A 28,000-nucleotide genomic window follows, 5' to 3' on the forward strand; every position below is an offset into this window, starting at 1 on the left:
TGTGCTGCATTTTAGTGTTTCCCCTGTTCTAACACAGGGAAGGGCTGTTAAATTAGCTTTTTGTGTGTGTTCTTTTAATTGATTCACTTTGCACTTTATTGGATTATTCACTGTTTTACATTATATACACATATATATATATATATATATATATATATATGATTAGAATGTTAACAGATTAAGAGTTTTATTTTGTAAACTTCATTTGAGAATTATGGTGGTTGAAGTAAACTAAGCTAGTAGTGTGTTCCTTTTCGATTATAGCTAGCTAACTGTTTCAGCCAAAACATTTGAATTTGGTGATACAACACCATAAGCTGTTCTTTAGCTCAATTATTTTACCTAATTAAAGCATTTAGCTCTGAAGCTAAGCATTAGTTTTAGCTAACTAAAGTACTTTGAGGAAATTGCTCAGCACTAAGAAGTATTAGCTGTGAATTAGCTATTCTATCAGGTGGATCTGTCTTGAGAAACAAGGAAAGACCAGAATTAGTTATGAATCAACATTTATTAGTTATAATAATTGTATGTACACCAATGGTACAACACATACTGATATGTATGAACATACTTTTATTCCATGGGTATGATTTTTTTTATTTCTTTGCTCATTTTTTATCCTTCCTTTGTAAATCAAAAGAAAAGAAACACCATAAAAAGAACGAGAGGAATTTAGAAACAGAACAGATGGTCCCAGAGGTGAAGGGTGAGATAGGTTATATCAAATTATTTTAAGGTTTGAATTAAAACATAAATTATGCATGAAGAATGACATAAGGTGAATAATTCTGTGGTACTCAGTGGTATGTAGGATAGTGTTCAGGTGTATTTTCAACTGTAAGAAGAAGAAAAGACCAGTTTGCCTTAGGGCTTACTAGTTTGTGCTGGACAAATTGATAAAGAACAAAAAAAGAACATCAGTATTAGAGGAAATGGAAAGGGCTTATACACAGCAAATGCCTGTATAAGAGGATATTGGGGATTGACTAGTTTTCCATATTTCTGGAAGGGAACAAAGACCACTGGACTTGGACTGTGATTACAAGAAACATCTCTATTGGACAATCCAACAGAAATCACATAGGAGCACAGGACATAATAAGAATGCTGCCAGTTTGACAAAAATTACTGCTCTTGTTTACTGCCACTAACTTTCAAAGAAAAATATAGCTACTTTTGGAGCTTTACAATTGATCACCAATACTACTCTTCATTAGAAGTTACTCTTGGCATCCTAGTTGAAATGGCAATAAGTCATTAGATGCTTTCAGTGCTTATAGATATTCAAATACAGGTCAGGCCAAGAGTAAACACATCCGTATGGTGTCGGAGTTGCTTTTCTTGCCTTCTGTTAAGATTTTCTAAGCAAATGTCAGAGTAACATATCATATATATATATCATATATCATATATATAATCATAGTAAATCATATGTATTTATAACTATGTACAGTGAAAATGAATGCACACATGACTTTTCCTGCAGGGAACAAACATTCAAAACTTACATTAGATACAAAAAAGATATATATTGGATATAGAACATTTATGTGAGAGAGCTACATACAGCTATTTAAGCTTAGGAACAAGCAATATATTACACACAATTTTATATGGTTTCTAATCTAATTAATTTATCCATTACATAGAAGGTACACTTCTGTAGGATTATAAAAATTCACACAATTAAACACTACATTAAAAATAACAGAAGACAAATCCATTACCTACAATATGTACACAAAGTGCATGGAGGCACTTTCACATCATGCTTTGAAGTAACTGGTTCAAAAAAAAAAGAGAGAGAGAGAGAGAAAAGAAATGTCCACACTTCTGTGAGTTGAGGACGGTCCTTATGTAACTAGGACATCATCAGATCAACATCTCCTCATAGGTGGTGGTGTTTGATATGCATTAACATTGCAATATTGTAACAGCTATTCAAAACATAATTCAGAGATGCAGTGATGAGTCTCTTGGCACAGAAATCAGTTGTGTGAAATGTCACAAAGGGCTGTGCGTTTTGCTATGATAGGAGATAGTGCTCCTCACAATGTGGCTTTCTACTGAAACAGCTAAAAACATATGAGTGTTAAGCTTTATTTAAAACAAAAAAAAAACATACAGCATATATCATACACACAATACATAGTGGTTAATGGTTTTAGAGGCAAGGCAGATTTTAAAGGAGGTTACCAAGCAAATTTATCACGGCCATCCATAAGAAAAAAAAAAACATGCCTATGTATATGTTTTGTGCATTCCTTTCATTCATCATTTGGTTAATTGGTAAAACTCTATATTTCTGGTATCAGTTGCTATAACTATATATCAGTTTGGTATCAGTTACTATAATTCTCGAGGTTTGTGCTGTCATTGTAGGTAGGCATTGCAGCATGGTGGGTCTGCCACAACAGTCATAGTCATGTTTCGAAGAGGGGAAATCTTTTATGGAGCGAGTGTTAAAGGACAGAGACATCTAAGAATGGGTGCCACTAGTACACAACGCTATTGTATTGAGATGCTCTAACTGGTAATGTTTATTCATGCACTCTTGCTCTCTTCCAATTTTATTTATCCTTTTTGTCTTGCATTTCTCTAATATGTCAAAATTCTTTTTAGAATTGCTTCGTTTTACTCAATTATGATTGTTTAGTGTGCTTTTAAAAAGGAAACAAGCCAAGGTAAAATGAATTGGAATGTTAGCCTTAACATTGTTCCTTAAAATGTGCTTTTCAAATGATATTATTTTAAACATATTCCTTTTGGGGGGGATATGCTTGCTTTCTTGGGTTAAAAAAGTGTTTTATTTGTTTTATAATGGAAAATCATAGGCAGTAAGTGTGAAAGATGCTGATACATACAGTGCAAGCTTTTATAATATAAAGGCGATATGCATTTGGCAAGCTGTAAACCCACTGTGAAATTGTAAACAGTAATCACTCTCCAGCATGTTCAGAGGGCTTAGTATAAAATACTTCAACTGGCTGCATTAGGAATGTGTCTTCCCTGATAACACTGAGTGCATCTTTATTTGCCTGAGTATCTAACATTCTACAATCTGCAAATAGGAGGAGAAAGAAAGGAGAGTGTAAGAATTTGAAGAGTATATGCCTTGTGCTATGCATTCATTCATTCATTTAGAGTACTTACTTATAATTTCAGTTTTGAGTACAATTTTCTTTTTTTTTTCAAATATTTAATGTTAATGTTTCACCCAATCAAGACGAATGTCGAGTATGAATAACATTCTAATAAAAGCATTTTTTTTTAAATATTCCTTTAAAATAGCAATAATATAGCTTCATTATTTTTCTGAATGATATGCTAAATATGAGTAGTCAGAGATATTCTAGCAGGCTCTGGTGCTGTCTATAAAAGGCAGTGTGTGCTTTTAGGCTAAAGGTAGATTGTTTATTATTCACATCAGTTTTAGGGAGTGTCAGTGATGCTGTGGGCTGTTGCTTGTTTGGTCCGTTCGCTGATGTTCTTATTCGCCCTAGTCTCACCTTCTCACAACAGTTCTCCCGTGAAAAGAAAAGGAGGAGAAAAAAAGGGAAAGAGAGGTTAAAAGGTCCCGAAAGGGGAAGCATTCAGTCTCTTGGCTTGTGCTTTTGATTTCTTCAAGCGTGTGCAATGACCTCTAGAGTTATTAGCATTTTCTAGTAAAACCAGGGGTGTGATAGAGGAGTTCTTATTAGAATTTCTTAGCAAGTGACACTTGCAAAGAAAACTTTTCAAAAGACTGTCATTTGAGAGAGTGTACACAGATACTGTCACACAGAGTAGCTGCTAGAAACAAGAATGTCATAACTCACTCAGTCAAACCTGACAGAGGGCAAAGAGCCGATAAATGCAAATAATGTACCTAACCTTATGCTTAATTTCATGGTATAATTATTAAAATTTTGCATTTGTAAACCAACTTTCTGCTTGTACCCATTTCTTTCAGTACAGTAGGGGGGATAAACACTATCCCCTGGTCATTATACATATATGCTACAACGTTTGAATGGATTTTAGTGTTTGAATGGATTTTTGAAATGGTGTTGTTACACAAGCCCAGATCTGCCTGCAGATGACTGGGGATCTCAGACACACTCAGATAGTAAAAGCACGAACAGATTGTGCCAGATAGGTCAGAGGTCATGGAGTGAGGTTATACAGGGGTAAATGACTATTGCTGTAAAAGAACAGGAAGGAGTTGGCTCTGCACAGGTTTGTTTAGTTCAAACTGAACCGATGGTTTTTCTGTGTACCCTCTCCCTATGTTCTGAAAGTCATTAACCGCATTCAACTATTCACATAATACCAGTTCGGAGAGACATAGAATGCATATGGTATATATTAATATAATCAGGAATAATTCAAGGTATACAATATATTATTTCTCCTTTTACCCAGCCAAGCCTTGCTTTTTGTGCAAGTGTTAGTTCATAGGCACATGTTAGTGCACTATCAGACAGTGTGATTGTAATCCCTTTTTACATTAGTATATGTTATTTCAGATAAAAATGAACTGTAATGGGGACTCATAATAGCCTAAACTACAAAACCCATCATTTGTTCTGTTTGCATGATTTCAGCAGGTCTTTTTATTCCTCTCTTTTTTTCAGTAGATAAAAAGCTTGGGGACTTGGATACAGAAGGGGTCTGTGTGCTCGCATTAATCACTCTTTCGTGGTTCCTCTTCAACGAGTGTATACTCCATAGTTGAGCCATTTGTGGCTGCCGAGGTTACCTGGAAGCAATTATCAGCAAAATCTAAGCAACACTGCAGATTCAAATACAATTAAAAAACAACAGTATATATCAGCATTTTTAGCAGGCTAATGTTTGTTTAAATGTTGACAAAATACACCTGCTTTGACTAATGACTAAGCTACTTCAATTAGCAAAAATAATTTACAGCATGTTGCTAAATGTAGATCACTTACAGAACTCTAGTCTCCATGTGCAAATAGAAAACCTTCTGTCTCATTTCTGAATTTTGCCAGTTAACAACCACAGGCATGTTAATTAAAGTGTTGTTCATTTTGGTCATCAGTTACTTTGTTATTCATGGCATATTAACGCTGAAGTCCACAGTTTGTTCAATTCCCTAATGTCTATTGATGTCTTAAGGTTTACCATACACTCACTGGCCACTTTATACCTGCACATTCATGCATTTATCTAATCAGCAAATTAAGTGGTAGCTGCACTATACATAAAAACATTCAGCTACAGGTCAAGAGCTGTTCACATCAAACATCAGAATGGGGAAAAATGTGATCTCAATCACTTTGACCACAGCATGGTTGTCGATGCCAGGCGAGCTGGTTTGAACATTTCAGAAACTGCTGATCTCCTGGGATTTTCCACACACATAGCAGTCTCTAGAGTTCTGCATGTGGAAATGCACAGGTTAAAGGAGAATGGCCAAACTGGGTCTAGCTGACGAAAAAGCTATGGTAACTCAAATAGCCACTCTTTACAACCATGGTGAGCAGAAAATCATCTTAGAGCATATAACATGTCAGACCTTGAGGTGGATGGGCTACTACAGTAGAAGACCACATCGGGTTCCATTCCTGTCAGCCAAGAACAGGAATCTGAGGCTACAGTGGGCACAGGATAATCAAAACTGGATGGTTGAAGAGTAAAAAAAAAGCCCAGGCAAAGTTTTTCTAATTAAACTGTCCAGTTTTAGTCATCCTGTGCCTACTGAAGTTATTTGAGTTACCTTAGTTTTATACCATTCTGGCCATTCTCCTCTCTTGACCTGCATCTGCATGATTTTATGCAATATACAGTATACCATTGTCCTGGTTTATTAATGGCACGAAGAACCATTTTTTACCTTTTTTTGTACTTTTGTTAGTTATATTAACTTTTTTTTATGTATAAATAGTAATGGTACTAAAAGACACTGTGAAAAATTGTTAATATTTAACAATCTGAGTTACAATGGATCATGTATAGATAGATATTAAGAAAGTTTGATTTATAGATTATAGATTTATTGGATTATAGATTTTAGCCTGGTAAAAACTCTGAGGTGCCAGGTTTGAAATTTAAATATTAAAATATTTACATTCAGAACACCTTCAACAACCCATGAAAACATAAAAGTGCATGCAAGAGTCACTGGTATTTTCATGCACACTGATTGTTTCACTGGAACTCATAAAGCATGCATTATCATGCAGATCCAACTTTAACAGTCAACATTCACGCAGCATTCACAGTTTTGTATATTTGGTATATTTTGTAAGACACAAACCACAAAATAAAACAAGAAAAAATAACAATATAATAAGACACTATATACAAAGAGACATAACAACAAAATAAATTCCTACACATAGGTGAGTGGCAGTATTAGATCTATTCAGTGTTATTGTGCAAAGCCACTACAATGGTTTGCATCTTTGGGTAAATTCGATTAGTTGGTGTGAATTTATTCTATATTGACATGCAAGCACAAACGACAGCAGCAGAGCAGCAGCATTTCTGTCATCCTTATAGTACTTCAGGTTGCAAAGGTTAAGGTCAAACCTCTTTATGTCGTCTATAGAGTTAATAGTATCTTAGCAACTAAATTAAATGTGAGAGTTGTTTAAATATACATGTTGTTTACTGGTGTTGGCATAGTGCTACAAATGAATCTAGTTAGAGCAGTGAAAATGTATATGTTTATATATGTATATATTTGCAGTCTTTTAAAGTGCATGTAGCCTGATGTGTGCAACATTATCATACGTTGATAATAAAGTGTTTTGTCGCTGCATTTGCAAAAAAAAGTAAACCAATGGCACAAAAAGTTCTAGCAGTGAAGAGTTATAATTTCAAATTGTTTTTTGAAAATGATGACATTATGTCGCTTGGCATAAAGTTGAACAATATTTGAACTGAATTCCACTTTGTTATCTACTAAAAATGGCTATTATATAAAGAGGTTTTTGACATTCTGAAAAGTCATTTTTTTACATGAGTTAAATTCTATTTAACAGAAATTTTGACAGAAGAAATGACAAGAAAACTGCTGTCTCAAGAAAATGCTCATTGAAATATATACACCATTGAGTTTGGGTGGTTGTGTACATATTTACACTGGCATCAAGAGCACAGACTTGCAGTAAATAGCAGAGAAAGAAATGCAGTCAGCATGCAGCAGGGATGAGCTATATACAAGTCTCTATGTCCATAAGCGTGAATTGTACCTTGCACTCATCTACTATGACTGAATTCGGAGCAGCAATGACGCACTGGTTGGAGTTGTTTTCACGATGGTTCTTGAGGTCATCATAGTAAGACTGTGTCTTCGTCATCTCTATGTCATCAGACTTCCCATGCTGAGCATCCAGGGCATCCAGCTCAGCTTTAGACAGGTGATACACGATCCCAGCTCCATATGAGTCACCCACTACATTGACAGAGGTACGGAAACGATCCCTAAAATAGAAAAAAAACATACATCAGTGACTGAGCGTGAGTCTGCATGAAGCTACATTTCATTAAACTTCCACTGAAATTCTTCTCTGTTTAATTGTGCATGGTGCCATCTATTCAATCGACCTTTTCTGCAGCAATTCAACAGCTTTTTCCTCACTGTTTTCAGGTCAAATGAAGTATCTATCATAGGTTCAATTTATATATATATATATTTAATTAAACTGAGACCACGAGGCCTATTCAAAATGTACTCACAGAAGCCAGTCAACAGCTACCAGAAGACTGATATCCTGAGTCGGCAGCCCCACTGCGGTCAGAATGAGCAGCATGGTTACCAGCCCTGCACTGGGAATACTGGCTGCTCCAACGCTGGCCAGTGTAGCTGTAAGACTGGTAACAGGGTATTAAACATTTTCACAGGCATTACAAGATAAAATATCCTTCTGTATGTTTACTATATACAGAAAGGGTAAAACACAATGCCACTATCTGTATCTGTCTAGTGCTCTACATATCTGTATCTGCATCTTGATTCAGATTTAAACCTTGAAAAGACCAAAAAAAAAAAAAAAAAAAACCCAGAGGGGAGACAGTTCCTCGACTTCAGCTACATCAGTCGAGTTACATAACTGCTGTAGAGATGTGAGCGGTACTGTATTTTTAATCACTCTCACAATGTTCTTATATTCGTTTGTCGCTGCCTGTGATATTTTCTACCAATTTTATTTGCTTCTATTCTATCCAAAATATAAACATGCTAGTAGCCTTATTTAACCCACTGTAACCAAGACCAGGCAGTTACTAAGGACTGTATCTTAATAAACACAGTCTTTTTTTGTCTCAAGGCCTTCATGTCTGAACACTCACTCATGCCAGCTTGTAAGTAAAAACTTCCTACTTGTGCAAATTTTTAGCTGAGTTCTGTGAGATGCCACTGCACACATCTAATCTCAACCAGATGCCCTATAAACCTTTCTGGCAAACTTTCTAAAAATAAAAAAAAAACACAAATAGTGCACATCCTGTTTGTATCTGTATTTGTATCTGTTTAGAACATATTTTCTATTACATCCCTAATATACAGGTGTCAGCTATCATCAAGACATCAAGCTGACATAAGCCCTGAGTCAACTGACTATGTTTTGACAAAATTGACAAAAGTAGTGTTTGTGATAACTGAACCAGAATTAGAATTAGCTTACAGTATACAGAATATGTAAATGTTTATGTTAGTTATGCTGCCTCAGTGTCATGACTTATGAACCTACTTTTTAGTGTCTAGTGAAAGATAGCATGAAAACAGCAATAACAGCAATATGCAGATATAAATACCAATAAATACCAGGGCTTACCTGACTGTGACAATCTGACCAGGGTCCAGGACAACGCCGTTCATCTGGGCAATAAAGATAGCAGCTACTGCCTCATAAAGAGCAGTTCCATCCATATTGATTGTTGCACCAACAGGCAGTACAAAGCGGGTTACTCTCTTGTCAATGCCCAGATTCTCCTCTAGACAGCGGAAGGTGACAGGAAGTGTGCCAGCACTGTAAGAGGTAGTGTTAAAAGATCAATAAATGATTGGAATCTTGTCAGCATGCAATGTTTCAGCATGTCAGCATGCTGTTTCAATTTCACTCTTAATCTGCCAAGAACGAGGCTAAAGACTAAAACATGGTCCTCTGAGAGATTCCGTGATTGGGGTGCCATTTGTGTTCCACTGATATTACATTTAAAAAAATATGCATAAAGTAAAGATAAAAGACAGTTTACCTTCACAGCATGGTATGGTATAAATAACTTATACCATTAAGAAAACATCTACAGCACTGCATTATTAAAATACTTAAACCTTTTTATTTTGCAGCAATGTGTCAATCCATTTAATATCTCATGCTTGAAATATCATTTTCCATTAGTCACACGTTATAGGTTATGAAAAATGCAAATTTTATTTGTGTCCCAAAACATTCACTCAACCCTGGAGAATATCCTTTTTGGAATATTCCATAAGTCACATGTTCAACAAGAAGCTGCATCATACAAATATTCATTGATCCTGTGAAGAATAGTAATAGTAAAAGTAAATAGTTCTCTAATTCTTTTTTTTTATTTTCACTAGCATGGATTCTAGTTAACCCCATTTTGTGCATTTGCTAATTGTTAAGGGGTAAATGGCACTGCAATTGTGGACTCACCCTCCTACAAAACCTGGCACTAAATCTGTTATCATCACTGAATTAACTTGATCTGTTTATAAATTTGCCAAGGGAAAAAAATACCAGTACTGTTGAATATGATACGTCTGATAAGATTACTGCTTTAAAATGTAGCTTAGATCATATCTGTATGTCACAGACATTGTATTTGTCAGGGTAAAAAGAGAAATAATGTGTCGCACCTTGAAGCTGTTCCCAGGGCAGTGATCCAGGCTTGGAAGATGCCCATGAAGAAGCTGAAGGGATTTTTTCTCACAATGGCAAAGTAAATGCATGGTAGGAATATGGCACCATGAATGATGAGGCCAATGATGACTGTGACCATGTACATCCCCAGCTGTCTGGCCACTACTTCCAAATCCTTAATGGAGATAATCTTGCCACAGATCAAGCAGGCAATACCGAAGGGAGAATACCTGTAAATAAAGATACTCTTTTAATTTAATTTAATTTAACATTTAATTTAACATTTCTTTGACCATGTAATGTCAATCTCTTGATAACAATCACGTTTTTTAGAAAATAGTCCCAAGAGACAGCTGCATGCACAATAACTGTGGTGGAGAAACTTATTTCACAGACAACGTAATTGCAATATTATCACTTACCACATGATCATGATGACCAGCCTCATCACAATCTCATTCAGGATGTTAAAGAAGTCAATCATAAGCCTGGCCCTCTCACCCATCTTCCCCATGCAGATACCAAATGCAATAAAGAATCCAATCAAACCTGAGAGAGATTGCAATGACATTGAGATTCAGATTTGAGATAAATTGTAAACAAACTCATTTCAGATTTCATTCTGTTTGGTCCCATACCCAAAACATTCATTCCACTCTTAAATTGCAGGGACTTCTTTTCCTTGAATATGGGAGGAGGCTTAGTGGCACTCGAAAGGAAGTCCTCCATGGTACTGTTGGTGTCATCAAATTGTGGCTGAATCTCAACCTTCTTTACAACAGTCTGGATCTGTAAATGCAGTCAATGGCTTAGTAAATGTGACAACTGACATTTAAATTCATAAAAAGGGTTAAACTATATACAGCACTAACCTGCTGGAAGCAAGCCTGCACCAAGTTCTCAGGGAAGAGGTTTCTAATGAGGTCAAAAAAAGCATCAAGACTAGAGACCTCATCATTTTTGAGTCCCTCCCCAAGGTTTTCCTTTAGTTTGGGGTTGCCAGGATGGATGATCAACACCAGTATTACTCCCAGCACCGCAGCAATTATAGTGGTGGTCATGTAATAAATCATTGCTCTGGTACCCAGACGGCCACTAGACTTTGCATCCAGACCTGAAAGACCTGGATTGAAGATATGTAACAGGTTAGTGCTCTTATTTTTTATGAGTTTATGAGTTTATGACACTGACATGCACCTTTATCCTGGTGACCAGATAGTTTAGATATGTAGTTACCTGTGATTAAACTGGAGATGATGAGAGGAAGGATAAGCATTTTTAGCATCCTCATTAGAATATCTCCAGGGAATGCAATTACCATGACAATGTTGTCATCGATAGGAGAGGACACACGCAGAAGCATACCAGCTACAGCTCCCAATATCACACCTGGGGAGATATTAGATGGAGAATAGGACTGAGAGGAGGAAATGTACAGATTCATTTCTCATAGACCCATTCATTACTCACTGTTACTGGCATGTAATTTGAATAGACTTTCCAAAAAGTGAAAATCTGAGAGAATATCCAGCAGTCTGATTGCCAACGGATTTAGAAAGCTTGGTGATGCTGGTAGTGTGTTTTTATGTACGTGCCAGTTAACCATGTGGTTAAAAAAAGACAAGTCTGTGAAGTGAGAGGAATGAAAGGACATAGAAATACATTATATCATCAGTGTCATAAACAGACACAAATATTCCCCATAAGGAGTAAGCAGGGTCTCTAACCACATTTTTGAGGGTACACAGGAATGGTGCTTCTGAACTCTAATTTGGAAGCCATGTTGAAAACCTTGGCCTCCTACAATAATTTCCCCAGAGATTATGGAAGGTCTGTCTGTATTAATGGCCTCTCTGTGGGCCCGTGAACAGTCAGTCTGGAACCCTCACAGCCAGACAATACAGTGTGCAAAATCGGTAGCCCATCTACCACGAAAGCAGACATGTGTCTTTTGTTCTTGTACCAAATATTAAGATCCAGAGAAGCTGTTCATTAATGCTTTACATTATTAAAGCACACCTGATTCCTTAGCAAGCATGCCCTTTACTAGCAAAACCCTCTTTCAATCAAGCCCACTGGCTTCTAAAGCAGTGGTGGCTGAACGGTTAAGTCTCTGGGTTACTGATCAGAAAGTCAAGTTTTCAAGCCCGAGCACTGTCAAACTGCTGCTGGTGGGCACTTGAGCAAGGCCCTTAACCACATCTGCTCCAGGGATGCCGTATCATGGCTGACTCTGCGCTCTAACCCCAGCTTCCTAGCAAGCTAGTATATGCGAAAAACTGCGTTTCATTGGCTCTGTACTCGTACTCTGCACAATGACAATAAAGTTCAATCTAATCTATTCTAAAGCTCCAAGAACAAACTGTAAAAGAGTCTAATGTTTTTAATCCACAAAACATGTCTTAACATAAACATATATCTGAAATGGAATCACTTTTCTGCTCATGCTCCCACTGCAGCACTGAAAGTAAGCTGGGTGCTATATGCCTTTTAGATATGCCACAAATACAGCTGCATGTGTTTACTGTATGTGCACTTAAGGCATGACTTCACATGTGATGTGCACACAGAATGACAGTGTATTGTTTATATACTAGAATCCGCACTGTGCTTGCTCACCCTGAAAAACTCATGCAGAAAAAATCATGACAAACAAATTTTGCCTTTTCAATACACCCCCAAATTAAGTCAGTGCCCACATACTCGTTGCAGAAATGTTGGTGCAGTGGCTTGAAAAATTTTCACCCCCCATGAACTTTTCCACATTTTACGTGTTAGTGCCTGGAAATGAAATGGACTTAACTGGGGATTATATGTCATGAAACTATGTAAAACACCCATAATATTCAATTGGGAGAAAATTTTATATAATTAGCTTAATTAAATTTTTAAAAATTACTAAATTACTTCCAGTGCAAATAATTTCTTTCAGAAGACATATAAAAAGTTAAATGGAGTCCACCTGTGTGCAAATATCAACTCACGCGTGATCTTTATGTAAATACACCTGCTCCTGTGCTCCTGGAAGTCCAGTCAGAGGAGCAATCAAGAGGCCAGGGATAACTCTGGAGGAGCTGGACAGATCCCCAGCTCAGATGAGAGAAGCTTTCATAGTACAACCCTAGCTCCCAAACTCCACAAAGCTGGAGTTTGCCAAAAGGTATATTAGAGATTCAGCATTGTGGAAGAATTGCACTTTTTGGCCTTGTCCCAAAATTCTATTTTTGTCAATGCTCATTATCCTGAAAGCACCATACCCAGTGAAGCATGATGGTGGTAGCATCGTGTTTTGTTACCATTGGCCTTTTGGCTGCTTCTCTGAAAAACTCCCTCCTTACCTGTCCACTGACTTTTGGTGGATGGCCTCCTCTAGGCAACATATTCCTCCTCTAGGAATATAGTTGTGACATATTCTGTCTATTTTTAATAACGAACTTAGTGGTGCTCCATAAGATGGTCAGATATATATATATATATATATATATATATATATATATATATATATATATACATATATATAACCTTGATTGATACTTTTCCAGAACCTGGTCCTGGTCCTGCTTTTTTAGGCCATTAAAGACAAAGTCTTGTTCTTACAAATTTTGCATTAAATCAGGTTGGTTAAGCATATAGTAAAAAGAAAGACATATCTCAGTTTGGAGAGATAGAATGTCTGATACTCACCCATTACAGTGAGTGTGAGGAGCAGGTTCTTGCGCATCTTCTGGCAGATGAGGGCACATTTGGAGCGTGGTGTAGCCTCGATGGGCTCCAGGTGGCTCTCATGCATTCGTACCTCCACTTGCTTAGGCATGCTGTTGGCACTGTAGGATCAGATAGAGGATCAAGCTGATGTACATGATCTGAATTGCAGTAAAACTACAGAGCGCACTGAGAGAATGAACTGAACTGGACTGTACTAATTAAACAGTTACTTGGGGGGAGGACCAGATGGATGACGGTTGTAGAGTGACTGGAGGCTGCTGATGATTAAAAGCAAAAAAAGCAGATTTTGTCAGTAGTACACTTTGCAAGAGACATTGAGCTGTTAAGAAGGAACAGATGTTGAGTTGTTGGGAGTGCTGTTAGGCTCCTATCACAAACACTTCAAAAGTGAAATTGTGTGAAACCAGGCATTAGTTGTCTGCTTGTAAATGTCACAGCAGTTATTCTTCAATCAGTAAGCAGACTGGCAGAATGACTTACATATATTTTAAAAGTAAACTGATGCAATAAACTGAGTTTATTCTATAAGTGTGCATTTGACTATGACATATCTTGGACATGATCAACATTAAATTAAGTTATGCATGTTTTTTGCTCATATTTTACACTGCATAGAGTAATGAGTACTATCCATGACCTGACAGCCCCCAGAAATAGATAGTGCCAGTGGCTTGGCTATACATGGAGGTTCTGAAAACAAATATGCAACCATTTTACCTTCTGCACCAACTCTCTACATTACAAAAGAAAAGCTGCACAGACTTTCATCCTGCTTTACACCCTCTTTAAAAATGTAGTGAATCTCACACATTTTTTCAAGAGCTCTGCTATCTGAGAGAATGCTCTATTTCAGACTGCCTGTTAGATGTTTAAATTAGTCAGATAGCATGTGTGTGTGTGTGTGTGATAGAGAGAGTGAGAGAGACAGGTGTGAAAACAGAACATACCGGCTTCATCTCTCACTCATGAAGGACTCATGAGTAGTTTTCTCCTACAGTCACCATATGGTTGTCAAACTAGTTATTTGAGCAAATACACTCAGGAGGATTGGAAACCCAGTGCAGCATTTCTCAGTGTTTTAGGGATGATTTTAAACCATGATTAAATCTTAATCATGGACTGTTACTCTGTCTTAAACTTTATATTGTATTGCAATGTTGTGTAAGAAATTATAACTAGAGTAGAGCTTTCAAGTAGAGTTATTATTGTCAGAAAATGAATTTGAATTCTTACAAAAGGGACACCCCGGGAGTCCAGGAACACAATATCGGCCCTGCTCTCCGGGTGAAAAGTAAGGTGTTTCTCCCTTCCCTGTCCATCAGAGTAATGCTAGGCAATTGTAGGAGTCTATTAGCTCATGCACACCTATTATGGAAATTAGTGGTCACTTCCAAATGCATTCAGCTGCTCTAAGATATTGTACAAGCAGCAGTTTGAAAATATGCAATGGCTTGATGTATCTCAGAAAAAGAACATTTAGCCCACATTCTTCCACTCAGGTAGCTGTTATGTGATGGAGGAGACCTACCTAGTGCATGGAAGTAGACCATGACTAAACTAGACTATGGCTAAAATGCACAAGTAATGTGTGTGTATATTCCAGCCAGGCTAGAATACTGACAGTGCCCTCAAATGATGTACTTCATTTTTCCTCCTTGTTCCTTATATATATATATGTGTGTGTGTGTGTGTGTATATATATATATATATATATATATACATATATATATATATATATATATATATATATATATATATATATATATATATAAAATGCACCTGTAGTTGGATAAGTAAGGTGTGTTGATAAAATCATGAAGGAAAGGCTAAATGTTTCTGTCCTAACAAGGCACTCCCTACAGGCTCCCTATAGGCAGAACAGCTGGTCAACTGTCAGGCACATAGATGGAGCCCCATAATAGTTCATATGTGTGAATGTGTAATACTGGCATTTTACCACCAAGGCCTCCCAGCAAATGCTCTGACACCATCCTAAGTCCTTATATTGGATCAGAGCTATTGTGTGTTGCTATAATGTAGGACACCAAGAATGCTAATATTTGTTACTGAACCAGCTAGTAGAATGATAATGGAATCGAACCAAACCATAGGCAAAAATGGTGAAGTAAATCAGTATGTGGGTGATACACATTTCTTTTTATTTAATGCAGAATCTCATTCTACGAGGCCTTTAAAATGAGTTAAGTTCTTGCTGAAAAGGTAATTGAATTTCTCCACAGCAAAGATTGACAAATGAACACCTCTAAAAGAAAAAAAACAGGCCTGGCACAACAGATTTCAGGGCTGCCTTGCCAAAAGGTTAACATGCTTTCCGTCAAGATGCCAATCACAGTGATGTTTCTGCACCATCTGCTTTATCAAGCTGACCTCTCTTTTTCTCTCCTTCTTTCAGATATTTTTTTTTAACACTTCATTCAAATTTATCCCTCTGATCTCAGCCGCTATGATTTTACTAAAAACAGTGATATTTTACTTATTAAAGTTGACGAAAGGATTTCCTACTCCACCACCACAGTGAAGGTTACTTAAGTTCAGTCAACGTGACTCTTTGATAGAGTATATGTATGACCCACTCTCTATTCCAATCACATATGGTGACCTTCCAGCCAGTAGAACGAGGTCAGATAAACAACAACCTCCATGCATCACCTGCAGTAAAGTTGGGCTAATGTGCAGTAAGGAAAGCTCCAGGCCCTGTCTCACTCCAGCCAACAGACAATGCAGAGAACACACTAATTCATGATCATGAATATTCTAAGGCTATTTCTCCCTCCCTCATTACATTCAACACAACACATGAACCTACAAAAATATGGTGTGATTGCTAGACATGTGCTTCGAGCACTGAGATTTGGAGGTCACTGGTACAATACTATAGAGAATGTAAAGTTGTGGCATATGCAATTCGAGGAACTGATGGAAAATTAATTGGATATACAAATTAATTAAAAAAATAAGGGCAAAAGGTATAATTAAACATATTTAACCATACGTAGAGTAATAACCTTAACCCAATATGCCAAGCTTTTAAAGCTGTCAGAAAAAAATACTATACTTGTGATACAAGTTTTCGAAAACTAATAAATGAAAAAAAAAACTTACGTCATTACAGTTTTTCTGATATATAATAGCCTCCAAACTCTTCACTCCCAGCTAAGAATGCTTGAATTCCAGCTTTAAACGTCTCTAAATAAATAAAATAATAAATCTTTGACTTCCAGAGTCCCAGGGTCCAAACTCCCAGCTAATGATAACTTCCAGATTGGCTTCAGGTTTCCACCCTGTGAGCCCCTTAAAGGCCTTTCATTCCACTGCAAATCCAAACCCAGGCCACCTCCAGATTTCAGATCCTGACTATAAGGACCAACAGCAAAGCCTCAAGTCCTGAACCCCTTCCGCCAGTAAGAGTCCATCCCAATGAGACAGACAGAGCCTGAGATTCTCCAAAGGAGGTAGCTATAGTGGGAAGGAGGAGTCTCTAACCCTAATCCCCCAGAAAATATTCTCACCCACTCTCAGGATCAGTCTCTATGCAAGAACCGCTGCCATGATAACAGATCAAACACCATATCAGGGATAAACTGTCACAACATATTCAAATCCAGAATTCTTTCTAAAAGTCACAAAAGTACATGGTACTTAAAAATTTACAGTATCATACTATTAACTTAATTATCTTCTTGATAGTTATTGTAATTAATATTTACAGATATTTTCTGAAATGTTTGATTATAGTACATTGCACTGTATTTTTAATGCAAAACTGTATTTTTATCTGACAACATATTGATAACAGTACATTACTATAAAACCACCACTGCAATTTACAATTATACTGTTTATACTACAATTCAATGATAGATAGATAGATAGATAGATAGATAGATAGATAGCATTACACAATATAACATAACATGGGAAGCTACAATATCAAACTGTAAAACACATTTATAGTATTATACTGTTTGGAGACATATTTTTACTGTAGAAATTACAGAAGTTTAACATTGTAATTACAACAAAGTATTGATTATTTTTGAATTTTTGATTATTGAAGGAATGCAGAGTAAGAATTTCATTGTACAGTGTAACTGCCTGTTTTACTGTGCATATGACAATAAACTCTTGAATCCTGAATCTTACTAGAATACTCAATCTGGCCTTCCTGCCCCTCTGATTTACAGTGTCTAACAATGGCTAAGGGTACAATGCTGGTGATAATCCCTACTCCTACATTAATGACATTTATTATTACGAACAGAAACACTAGAAATGAGTGTACTATGCAAGAATGGTAAATGAATCGGAAATGAATCCCGAAAGCCATTTTACACCTTTGAGTACTAAAAGAACACTGCAAAAGAACATATCTCTTGTTAGAAAAAGCAATAAGTCCATTAAAAGTTTGGTTGAAGAATGAAAACGGAAAGCTGGGGTCACATTAAAGCAGAGTGAAAGACAGCTCCATGGTAACAGCCACTGGAATTCCATCACTTTCTATGGGGCCTAGGACACCCTGCTTTTTTGTGTGTAGAGAATCTTGATGTATAGGGAATGTATAGGAAATGTGGACATTTGTGTGCATGTGTTGCCGTGTGAGGCTCACACTAGCTAGCCAAAAGAGGCCAGTGAGAGGCATATTAATCTCTCTCTCTCCATCTTTCTCACTCTCTTGGCTGGCACCATGTGAAGTTCCCCTGCTACCCCTCTCCTCATCTGAGAGCTCTTTGTCCCACACTCAAACAGTGTCAGTGGCCTCTGCTATCCCATAACCCCCCACCCCACTGCACCCAGCCTCAGTGCCCAAGCTCAGCCTCTGAATTTGCATAGTGGAGGGAGGGATGGTGGGCACATGCAGAATGCCAGCTCCATTTAGGCCACTGATGTCATGCCTGTGCCCACCGTGGGAGAACTGTGGAGGGGCTTAGAGGGTGATGGAAGGCCCTTTCTCCTCTCTCTCCAGCCCTTCTTTTCTGGTATGAATGAATCTTTCAGAAACGGCAGCCCATTGTGCAGAATAATCGACAGCGATTATCCCGATTTTATGCTGCCTTCCCGGAGAGAGGTCTCTCTCTCTCTCTCTCTCTCTCTCTCTCTCTCTCTCTACCTTGGTCTTGCTCTCTCTCTCTCTCTCTCTCTCTCTCTCTCTCTCTCTGTGCATCACCAGTCCTTTCATAGAAGATGCAAGGCAATGATGGCCCTGACAGGTTGTCTTAGCAACCACAGAAAAGAAAAGAGGGAAAAAGAGAGAGAACCCTTGCTCCACCTTGGCTCAAGTCACTCTAAATAATAAGATAATAAAGAAGCAACTGAATAATATAAGAATAAAAAATATACGTGAAGAGACTGACTGTTCAGCAGATATACACTAATGCCAAATTCCAAATAACTGGTATGGCAGAATCAGTTTAAAGCAAGACACTACAGGTACGAACAACAACGTTGGTCATGTCAATCATTTTTCTGATTATTTGGAATGCATTTCATCTCTAATATATCTTCTCTTAAACTATAGTAATAAAATAATCAAAACTCAACAGAAAAGTGTTCATTTCCCTGTTTTCGTACACTCATGTCCACCTCTATATCTTAAACTTTCCAACACTGATGTTGATCTTTAAGCTCTGTGACAAAAAAAAATGACATGACACAAATTGACAAAAATGTCTCTTTACAGTCAAATAATATAATATAATATAATATAATCACTTGATCTTTTTGTTTTATTAAGTATTTAATCAGGCCTCATTTGCATAAATAAAGAGTTCCAATGCAAAAAATACTTGTAAGAATATTAGCAATCAGCTGGTGAAGAAATTACGCTATTCACACGTAGTCTTGCCTTAAAACATCCACACAAACACAACATTTCCTGTCATTACACTCGACATGTCTCATATGTTCTCATTAGCACACATTGTGAAGGCTCTATATTGGCTAGATAACCCCCTCCCCCACCCCCTGCTCTATATAGGAGCTCAATCTCTCACCATGTTGATCTCCAGCAGTTTGGATACATTCTGCCCCTCTGGGCCTCACACTCACTTATAAAAGGTGTTTAACCTTAACCATCAAACACTGGAAAATTGGCTACATTAATATTAATATAAACTATTAAAATCAGTTATGTTCGGAAGTAACAAGAAACAGATATTTTATTAATAGTTCCTATCAATATGTCAGACATTTTCAGGTTACATAAGGAATTGTTCCTAGAACAGGATGAAAGTACACAGCCAGTTTCTGTTGTGCCGCAGGTGAAAATAGGGGCAGAAAATGACCATGACCATCTGACTATCAGTGACACACACACACACACACACACACACACACAAACACACACCACAATATAAACACACAGCCTGACGTCAGAGCTAGCAGCAGCTCAAAATCTGAGCAAATCCAGGCAAAGGTCAAATTACTGCTGTAGGATGCACTTAAACACATGCAAAATACAAAATGCTATCTAAATGCTGTGTTTTTGACTGTGCATGCAGTCTATGTGATGTACTGATGCTTTATATGGATGTGGTTGATTCTGCTCTGCTAATGAGTCAGTTGTACAGTTATGCAATGTCTGAGGATACCTAATGACACCCTATATACATAAGGCATGTATTATCAGTCCCTTTGTGGTCATAACAACTATATCATTATTTAAATGGCTGTTATGGCAAGGGATGTAGTCAACTGATATCCTCAGGCTTTGCATAATTATACAATTAACTCACATTTTGTAATTGCATTGTCTATAACATTGATTTATCCTTTCTATAAAAGCATACAAAATTAATTTTGGCACAGGTAGAGAAGAGATTAATGAAAGTGAAGTTTTCATACACTTATTCCATCCACTGTTTATCTACCTGTTTTGAGCAGCTGGGCCTATTACTTGGTATTATGTGCAATGCTATCAGCATGAGCAAAGTGCTTTGCTTTGTTTGGAGCGACCTTGTTGTTTTCATAATGAGGCGGTGATTAGGGAATTATGGGAAATTGCCATGCCACAGCATGTAGAGGGCTTTCACATGTGAGCAGCACCATCGCAATTATGTAGTAAAAGAGTCATTATGCTAAGACCAGTAGCTAGAGCACACTGGAGGATACTTATTCATCTGCTAAATAGTAAATAAATAAAATTGGGCTCTAGGGATGAAGGACTTTCTCACTTTCTGTTCTCCTTTGTTTTATTTCTTACCTTCCATCCCATTCTTCCTAGTCTAATGCTTCTTTTGCTCATACGTCTCTACCGCTAGAAATAACTATTGGAAATTTCACCCCTTTATTGATTAACACACACCAATGGGTAATCTCCTTGCTTTATCTAGTACAGCAAGACCAAGCTTTATGATTTGCATCAGCGTATATGTTTAAGGACTGGTCGTTGTAATGCACTACATTGGATAAGCTCAGCTCAGCTTGAATCTCCAAGGATCTCATTAAAATCAGCCTGGACCAACACCCCCTCCCCCATTCTACTACTCGTCCGTACAGGGAAAAGAACGCAGACTCGGAGAGAGAGAGAGAGAGAGAGAGGGACAATGTAAGACTGGGGTGATGGCTGTGCTTTGAGGTAGCTGATTGGATCAATGATGGGGAGTGGCAAGAGTTTTATGCAGAATGGTTTTGACAGCAGAGGCGAACACTTCACACATAACACACGAAACAGCAATGGAGCAATAAAACTGTGTGTGTGTGTGTGTGTGTGTGTGTATGCATGTATGTAAATATGTATGATCATATATGATGAATGCATATGAATATGCAAAATATTTTCACTTTGAAAATCAAGAAAGGCCATAAAGGTCACAGTTAGCTCACTGCTCGTACCCTTAATGTGTTCTTTACTAAAGACTGCAGATTCCTCAGAACAAAGACTGAGAAACCAGGGGGAAGAAATTCCACCAATTGTGTCAACTTGAATAAAAGCTATCTGTAATTTGAAGAATGCCCAATGATATAAACCCAGTATTGGATAGGGGCTTCAGAAATTGATTCAGCACTAGTTACAAACATTCCATGAAGCTCTGATTAATGTACGTAGTAACATAGTAATGTAGTAATGTAATCCGTAACAGCCAAATTCATTTGGGAACATAAGGTGGATCAAGTCAACATAAGAAATAAAAACTAAACTCCACAACCGCCAAAAAGAAATGCAAAGGAATTTAGTTCATGTAGAGGTATGTCCAAAGAAATTCATGTATCACATTTGGATAATGATTTCTTTTCAATACAAACACACATTTTTGATGACAGTGTCATCAGAACCACGCAGAAGATAAAGACCAAATCATGCAGAGAGCTTTGTTATGAATGCTCTTAGCATTATGTTTAATTAACAGCTTTGCACAAGTGCAAAACAAAAGTGATCTTTATTCACCTACTCCCATCTAGGAGAATCCTTTATAGTTCTTTTGTGAACCCTGAAACAGAAAATTTCTCCTGCAGAAGATGTTCCATGAAGAACCTCTTTAAAAGATCGAACTGTTAACTATCCATTTTAAGAGTGCTCAGAAAATGATCCAGACTTTTCTTTCCAAATAATGACATACTTAATGCTTTTTCCAGCTGTGCAGCTATGCAGAATATTTACTGGAATCACAAAGAGTTAGCCATTTATTTTAGTCTTCCAACTGTTCCTTTTAAATAATTTCATTTGGCCATAAGGGGGACCACTACCACTGCCAGGCTGACTCTGTATTTCCTTTTGTATATAAGGCTGGGCCTCAGGGTATGAGATGGGAAAAATGCCAGTACAATGGATAATAATGTTGTTCAGTTCTATTATTAATGACGAATGCCACTGATCTGCTAATCAGCTGTCTTTACATGAGCAATGTAAAAAACTGTTTTACTCAATATGAATATGATTTGTATCAGTAGTAATATTAACAGTAAGACATGAACCTGCTACTATGGTACAAAACTATAATACAGACTTTTATTATTGAATCTAAAATCACATATCTCTAAGAATTATGGCATCATTTGTTTTTGAATTCTCAAACAGAGTTGAGAGAATTCTGAAATGTAACTGTCCTATCACTGACTTTTCATACAGTGAAGAATGGCACACTGAAACAGATAATGCGGCCTAGCTATGGAGCCTGCATGACAGGTCATAGGTAGGTGGACAGACAGATGGATAGATAAATAAATGAATGCGATTCCTAATTAACCAGCGCATGGTACGATGAGCCAAGTCTGCCACAAAACATCCACTGTGTTGGGCCAGCCATTGAAGCAAACCGCTCTTGAAATCCGCCAAGTGCAGAGGAATAATAGAGCAGTTTATAGGGCTCCATGCCCATTCACAGGCTCCCTGCGATGGGAAACTCTTAGCGCAAAGGTTTAGGAGGGGTTTTTTAATTGTTTCCTCATCTCTCTCTCTCTCCCCTGCTTTCAAAAGTGGGACTGACAAAGAAGCAGTGAAGGGGATTGTTTAGTGTTCCGCTGGTCCAGGCCGGAGGTAAACACAGACGGCCCTGTGTGCCTCCATGGGGTTGCTGGGAAGAGGTGGGCAAAGCACGGCAGAGGAGGAGGAATGGGGGCCCTCCGGAAGAAGAAGGTGGTGGGTATAGGGTGCTGTAGTGTCTCCTGGGGAGAGCTAACATTGTGAGTGGCATCAGGGTTCGCATGCGTGCCTGTTAAGATCAAGTAAAAGTGATGAAGCTCTGCGAGATTAAGTGAGTAAGTGGCAGCTCGGCCCTCCGCTCCCACAGCTCCGGCTATTTACATACTCAAGAGTGGAATTAATGCCCCACAGTCCCTGAAGCTGGCACAAAGATGCACACAAAGCTTCCTCAAAGGCCCATTAGAGACTTAGCCGTAAATTAAATGAGGGAAGAGAGGATAGAAGAGGAAAACAGAAGAGGGATGCAGGGATGCCCTGAGGTTCATCCATAGTTCCTAAGAGGGGACTGAGGTGAGAAGAGATTGTTCCACTAACTCTTGAGTCTCCAAAAGGACCACTCAACAGTTTTTTTCTCCTTCATCTTTTAATATGAACAGAAAGACCACATTCCATCGTATTTGTGTATAAGACCGTCAGAGACTTTACAGAAGGTTTTATTTTGTGTAGAGGAGGACAGATCTGACATGTACTTTTCATAGTCTTCCAAACGTGCAGAAGATGATTTCGTGTCTTTACAGTGGTTTAGTAAATTCATATAATAGATTCATTCAAATGCTAAGGCTTGGTAAGCTTGGTAGCTCATTTAGTATTAAAGTACAATTACTATTATTGAACAAATAGTTCATTCTTTCTTCTTCAGTAACTGCTTCATCCTGGTCAGGGTCATGGTGGATCCGGAGCTTATCCTGAGAACACTGGATATGAGGCAGGAATATACCCTGGATGGGACACCAGTTCATCACAGGGCTTGACAAACAGTAAATATGCTAAATTTAAATTACTTAAAAATATGCACTTATACAATCATCTAAATGGGAATAATTAAAAAAATTCTGAATTGAACAATGCCAGAGGCACTGTGATCAGGCCTGTAGGACTCCACAATGCACAATAACCGTGTCTATAATAACAATGTCTAAATAGATAACTGCAGTAATTTAGAGACCAAAGAAACTGTCTTTTTAGACCACCATCAATTTGTCCAAACAAATGATCACCATCAAAATGCATTCTATTCTAGGAACATCACACCTACAAAACAAGGACATAACAGCAAACACATTAAATCAAGATCATGAAATTAGACAGCGTGACTCAAAAGGTGCTGTTCTTCCACGACCATACTTCAGGACTGCATTTAACACTCAGTTGTATTAACACCCTCAAATAATGCTAATTATAAGATTAAGAATATGAGTTACAGCATTTGTAGATTACTGAGGCTCAAACAACAATCACTTCACAGCATAAATCAGAGTTTTGCACTCATCTTTGCAGATTGAAAGTTTTTTCTGTAAGGATTTGATGTCATTTCAGTACACAATACTGTCTGTGAATTTTGTCCAGCCTTGGCAGATTTCAAGTCGAGTCAAGTAAAGTGGGTTTTTATTGTCATTCCTCTGTATAGCTTGTATACTTTGGAACGAAATGTCCTTTCTCCAGGACCATGGTGCAACACATAACAGTATGCAAGACTACATAAAGTGCAAATACACAACAGTGTGAGATGAATGCAGGACAAAAAATACATAGAACAATAACTACAAAGGACATTTCTTACATATCCAACAGCTAACAGGTAATGTCTACCTTCATGCACTCAATATGGTCTCACTCTTGGACTCACTTTTCTAGAGTCAGTGTTTTGAGAGACTATACTGGATTTCAAACATATTTTGAGCATTATTTTTTTAAATATTTTTTTTGGTGAACAGTGGAGAGAGAAACAGAGCCAAGCCTCTCTCACTCTCCCAGCAGAGTTATTATTTCCAGCATTCTAAATTGCTAAAAATGTGTTATCAATTTGTTAAATGTAGGATTATCTGGGTAGCAGATAGACAAAAAAGGTGTGAAGGATGTCCATTAGAACAGTGATGCATGTCTATGGTGAGCTTCTCTGTTCTGGCATGCTAAATATCAGGGGAATAGCTTGGTTTGTTAGCACTGCGCTTGGAAATGTTCACAGATTTTAGCACTCCAGACAGTGGAAAGAGCAAGTGACTAATCCCTGTGCTCCTTCAAATTCATTTATAGTCTACACAGGCACTGGACGAGCAGGAACAGAGGAAGAGAGCGAGGGAGAGATGTGGAGCAAAACAGATGGACTAGGACAGGGAGGAGTGATGAAGAGGAAAGAGAAAAGGAGTTGGATAGCATGGAGTTTGGCAGTGTCTCCGTGTTCCCATGAGGATTACTCAAGCGCTACAGTAGATGCCGCCCAGTACCACCCTGTCCACAGCTCTGAATAGACTGAATGGATATCTACACATACACACAGACACACACAAATTCTTGAGTCTTCTATCTATTCCCATATATATTATCCCTATTCCATTTCTCCTTCTGCTTTTTTCTATGTAATGCTGCAGCATTTCTCTTCAAATGTTTTCCCCACTTTCATGAGGAGCAATTTGCCAGGTTAGGTTCAGCTGCCCCAAGCATCAGGCACTGACATAATCTATCACTTGTCCACCCCTCCCCTTGCCACATCACCCCTTCCCAAAACTCCTACAGCTCCCCAAATGAACAGAGCCCCACTGTCTTTCATCTTTTCCCTCTCTCCTTTCTCCCTTTTTGCACTTGTAGGACAGATCTAATGGATAGACTTCTATTCCCTGCATCTCAAGTGCCCTACTCTCTACAGGAAACCAGTGGGGGCTTTTGCCATCATTTTACCCCATTTAAACGGCTAGTGAAGCCAAAAAAGAAAAAAAATAGTTAATTTTAAACATAAACTGAAATTCCTCTTTATAATACCGGATATTGTTTCTATTGCCATCAAAATCCGAGAAACGGCATCGTTCTCACATCTCATATTTTGAACTTGTCTTAAATTGACAGAAGATAGATCCTATAGACTGTCGAGGACTTCTTGTCCAATTAATTCACAAAAAATATCTTGGATCTACAGCTCTTGGTCCGCTGTACCTGCATTAATATACACATGTAAACATGAGGGGGGAAAAAAATTAGCGAGATTCTGAGCAATAGGAGACGTGGAGGATGGACAAATGTTAATGTGTCTATGTACAATAATGAAAAAAAAACAACTCAAATATAAGTCTCCTTAATAAGCATACACATAAACACACCGTGCATTTTACCATTTAAAGGAACCGCTAAACTGAGCTCCACCCTTCCTGTGCTGTAAGGAATTTAATGAAAAGGGCCTCTAGGCACAAATCAAAACAGATTACCTGCATGGGTCGTCTCACCCTTTCAGATTTCTGTCACAATCACACAGACCACAGCATTCCATCAGCTACAAGCCTGAGGGCAGACGTTGCCCTGGGTTTAGATCTCACACTGGAATTTCTAACAAAGAAAAACCCTCGAAACCCCTTACAGTGAGTACTTACAGTGAGTACATACAAATCTCTTGCTGCTCATCCAAGTCTTTTGGGGCAAAAGCATTTTAAGGTTCTATCAATCTATCTGTCTATCTATCCTTTACAGAAAAGTCACATGAACTTCACATGTGAAATTTACACAATGTGTATTTTAGACACTTCACATATTTTCATATCTATCTACCTATCTATCTATCTATCTATCTTAAAAACTGTTCTACAAAGGAATTAGTGATGCACATATACTATGTTCTGTTATGTCTTGTGACTTCATTAGAATGCTGTTCTTCTTCATTCATGTCAGGTTTCAGTACTTTACAATAAAATTCAGTAATTCAGTAATCTGCCTTATGCACAACCCGTGCACTGGGCACGCACCAACCGGCTGACTTTATTGATTGTTTTGGAAACTATATACTGAACAAGACAAAATTCCTAGAGCAGAATTAACACTTTAGTGTTCATCTGCGTGCAGGTGGACATTAATGAGCACGATAAGAGCTGATTGAACACTACTTGTGTATTTATTTATTTTTTTCTTTTGGAAGCCGCTCTGGAGCGTGTTATTGCAGCTACTGTCAGTAAGCCTCAAATGTTCAAATGCACTCAGTGATGTTTAATCCTCTTGTTTATTACATCCATAGCTAGGTTTATAAATGGGTTTGGAATAGTTCGGTTGGTCCTGACCATTTAATTATTCACAGACTTCCAGCACATAGACAAAATCTTGGCAATCCTGGCACTATACAAAATGAGTCATGGCTCTAAATTATAGCCTATAACATATTGCTTTAACATATAATTGTACTTTGTAACATGATTTTATTTTATGATAAACAGGCAGGTTAAACTCCAGTTCCACTATGTTACGTAGATATAGCCTATTAGCCATTGTGAATCATAATTACTGTAGCTTTATACCTGATCTAATAGTTCAGTGCAAAATAGTTCATTTTAATGTTGCGCTCTGGAAGACATGCTGTCGCATGTGGCTCTGTAAGCTGAGAGAGACTCACCTTTGTTGTCAACCTGGGAGAAATCAGAGGCTTGTTTGGCACTCTGCTCTCTCGCATCCACTTCTTTGGGTGAAGAACCGCTGAGATGTGGAGACAGAGACACACACAGAGAGAGAGAGACAGAAAGAGAGGAAGAGAGAGAGAGAGGACGATGATCTCTACAGGGTAATCCGTGGAGCTCCGAGCTCAACAATCCTACTGAATGAAAGCTGCTTCACTGACGACTGAGTGTGTGTCGTTTACACTCCTCCTCCACCTCCTCCTCCTCTTCCTCCTCCTCCTCTTCTCCCTTCTGCTCTTTTTCTCTTTCTGTGTTCCACTCTGTCTGTAACAGGTGATGTTGTGTAGGTCAAGTGGACAGGCAATCACCTGAAGATCGAGCTCCAATTCAAGCTTATCAATGTGCTT

General features: G+C 37.9%; 1 protein-coding gene across 3 annotated transcripts; it reads right to left on the bottom strand.

The window, feature by feature from the left end:
- Window positions 1-489: 489 nt before the first annotated feature.
- On the bottom strand, window positions 490-27,810 carry slc1a2b (solute carrier family 1 member 2b). Of its 3 annotated transcripts, none has more exons than XM_026919379.3 (11): window positions 27,593-27,810; window positions 13,527-13,666; window positions 11,079-11,231; window positions 10,715-10,965; window positions 10,481-10,631; window positions 10,265-10,391; window positions 9,839-10,072; window positions 8,790-8,984; window positions 7,693-7,827; window positions 7,206-7,437; window positions 490-4,741 (listed from the first exon to the last, which is right to left on the bottom strand). In XM_026919379.3, exons 2-11 carry the CDS (start codon window positions 13,654-13,656, stop codon window positions 4,667-4,669), a joined length of 1,683 nt encoding a protein of 560 aa, XP_026775180.2. In that variant the 5' UTR covers window positions 13,657-13,666; window positions 27,593-27,810; the 3' UTR covers window positions 490-4,666. The 3 variants fall into 3 exon arrangements, with proteins under 3 accessions (XP_026775180.2, XP_026775179.2, XP_026775181.1); XM_026919378.3 differs by lacking the exon at window positions 27,593-27,810 and adding an exon at window positions 16,692-17,021; XM_026919380.3 differs by lacking the exon at window positions 27,593-27,810 and adding an exon at window positions 16,692-17,020 and having other exon boundaries at window positions 7,252-7,437.
- Between the last annotated feature and the right edge of the window lie 190 nt (window positions 27,811-28,000).

Source organism: Pangasianodon hypophthalmus, chromosome 9, assembly GCF_027358585.1.
Source record: "Pangasianodon hypophthalmus isolate fPanHyp1 chromosome 9, fPanHyp1.pri, whole genome shotgun sequence".
NCBI classification, from domain to species: domain Eukaryota; kingdom Metazoa; phylum Chordata; class Actinopteri; order Siluriformes; family Pangasiidae; genus Pangasianodon; species Pangasianodon hypophthalmus.

What these genes read in the sequence shown, in the direction of transcription:
- slc1a2b (XM_026919378.3), bottom strand. An exon ending in GAGTGGAATGAATGTTTTGG is followed by an intron (nt 10,392 to 10,480) that starts GTATGGGACCAA and finishes AATCTCTCTCAG; the next exon opens with GTTTGATTGGATTCTTTATT. An exon ending in GGTCAGATTGTCACAGTCAG is followed by an intron (nt 7,828 to 8,789) that starts GTAAGCCCTGGT and finishes CCCTGTTACCAG; the next exon opens with TCTTACAGCTACACTGGCCA.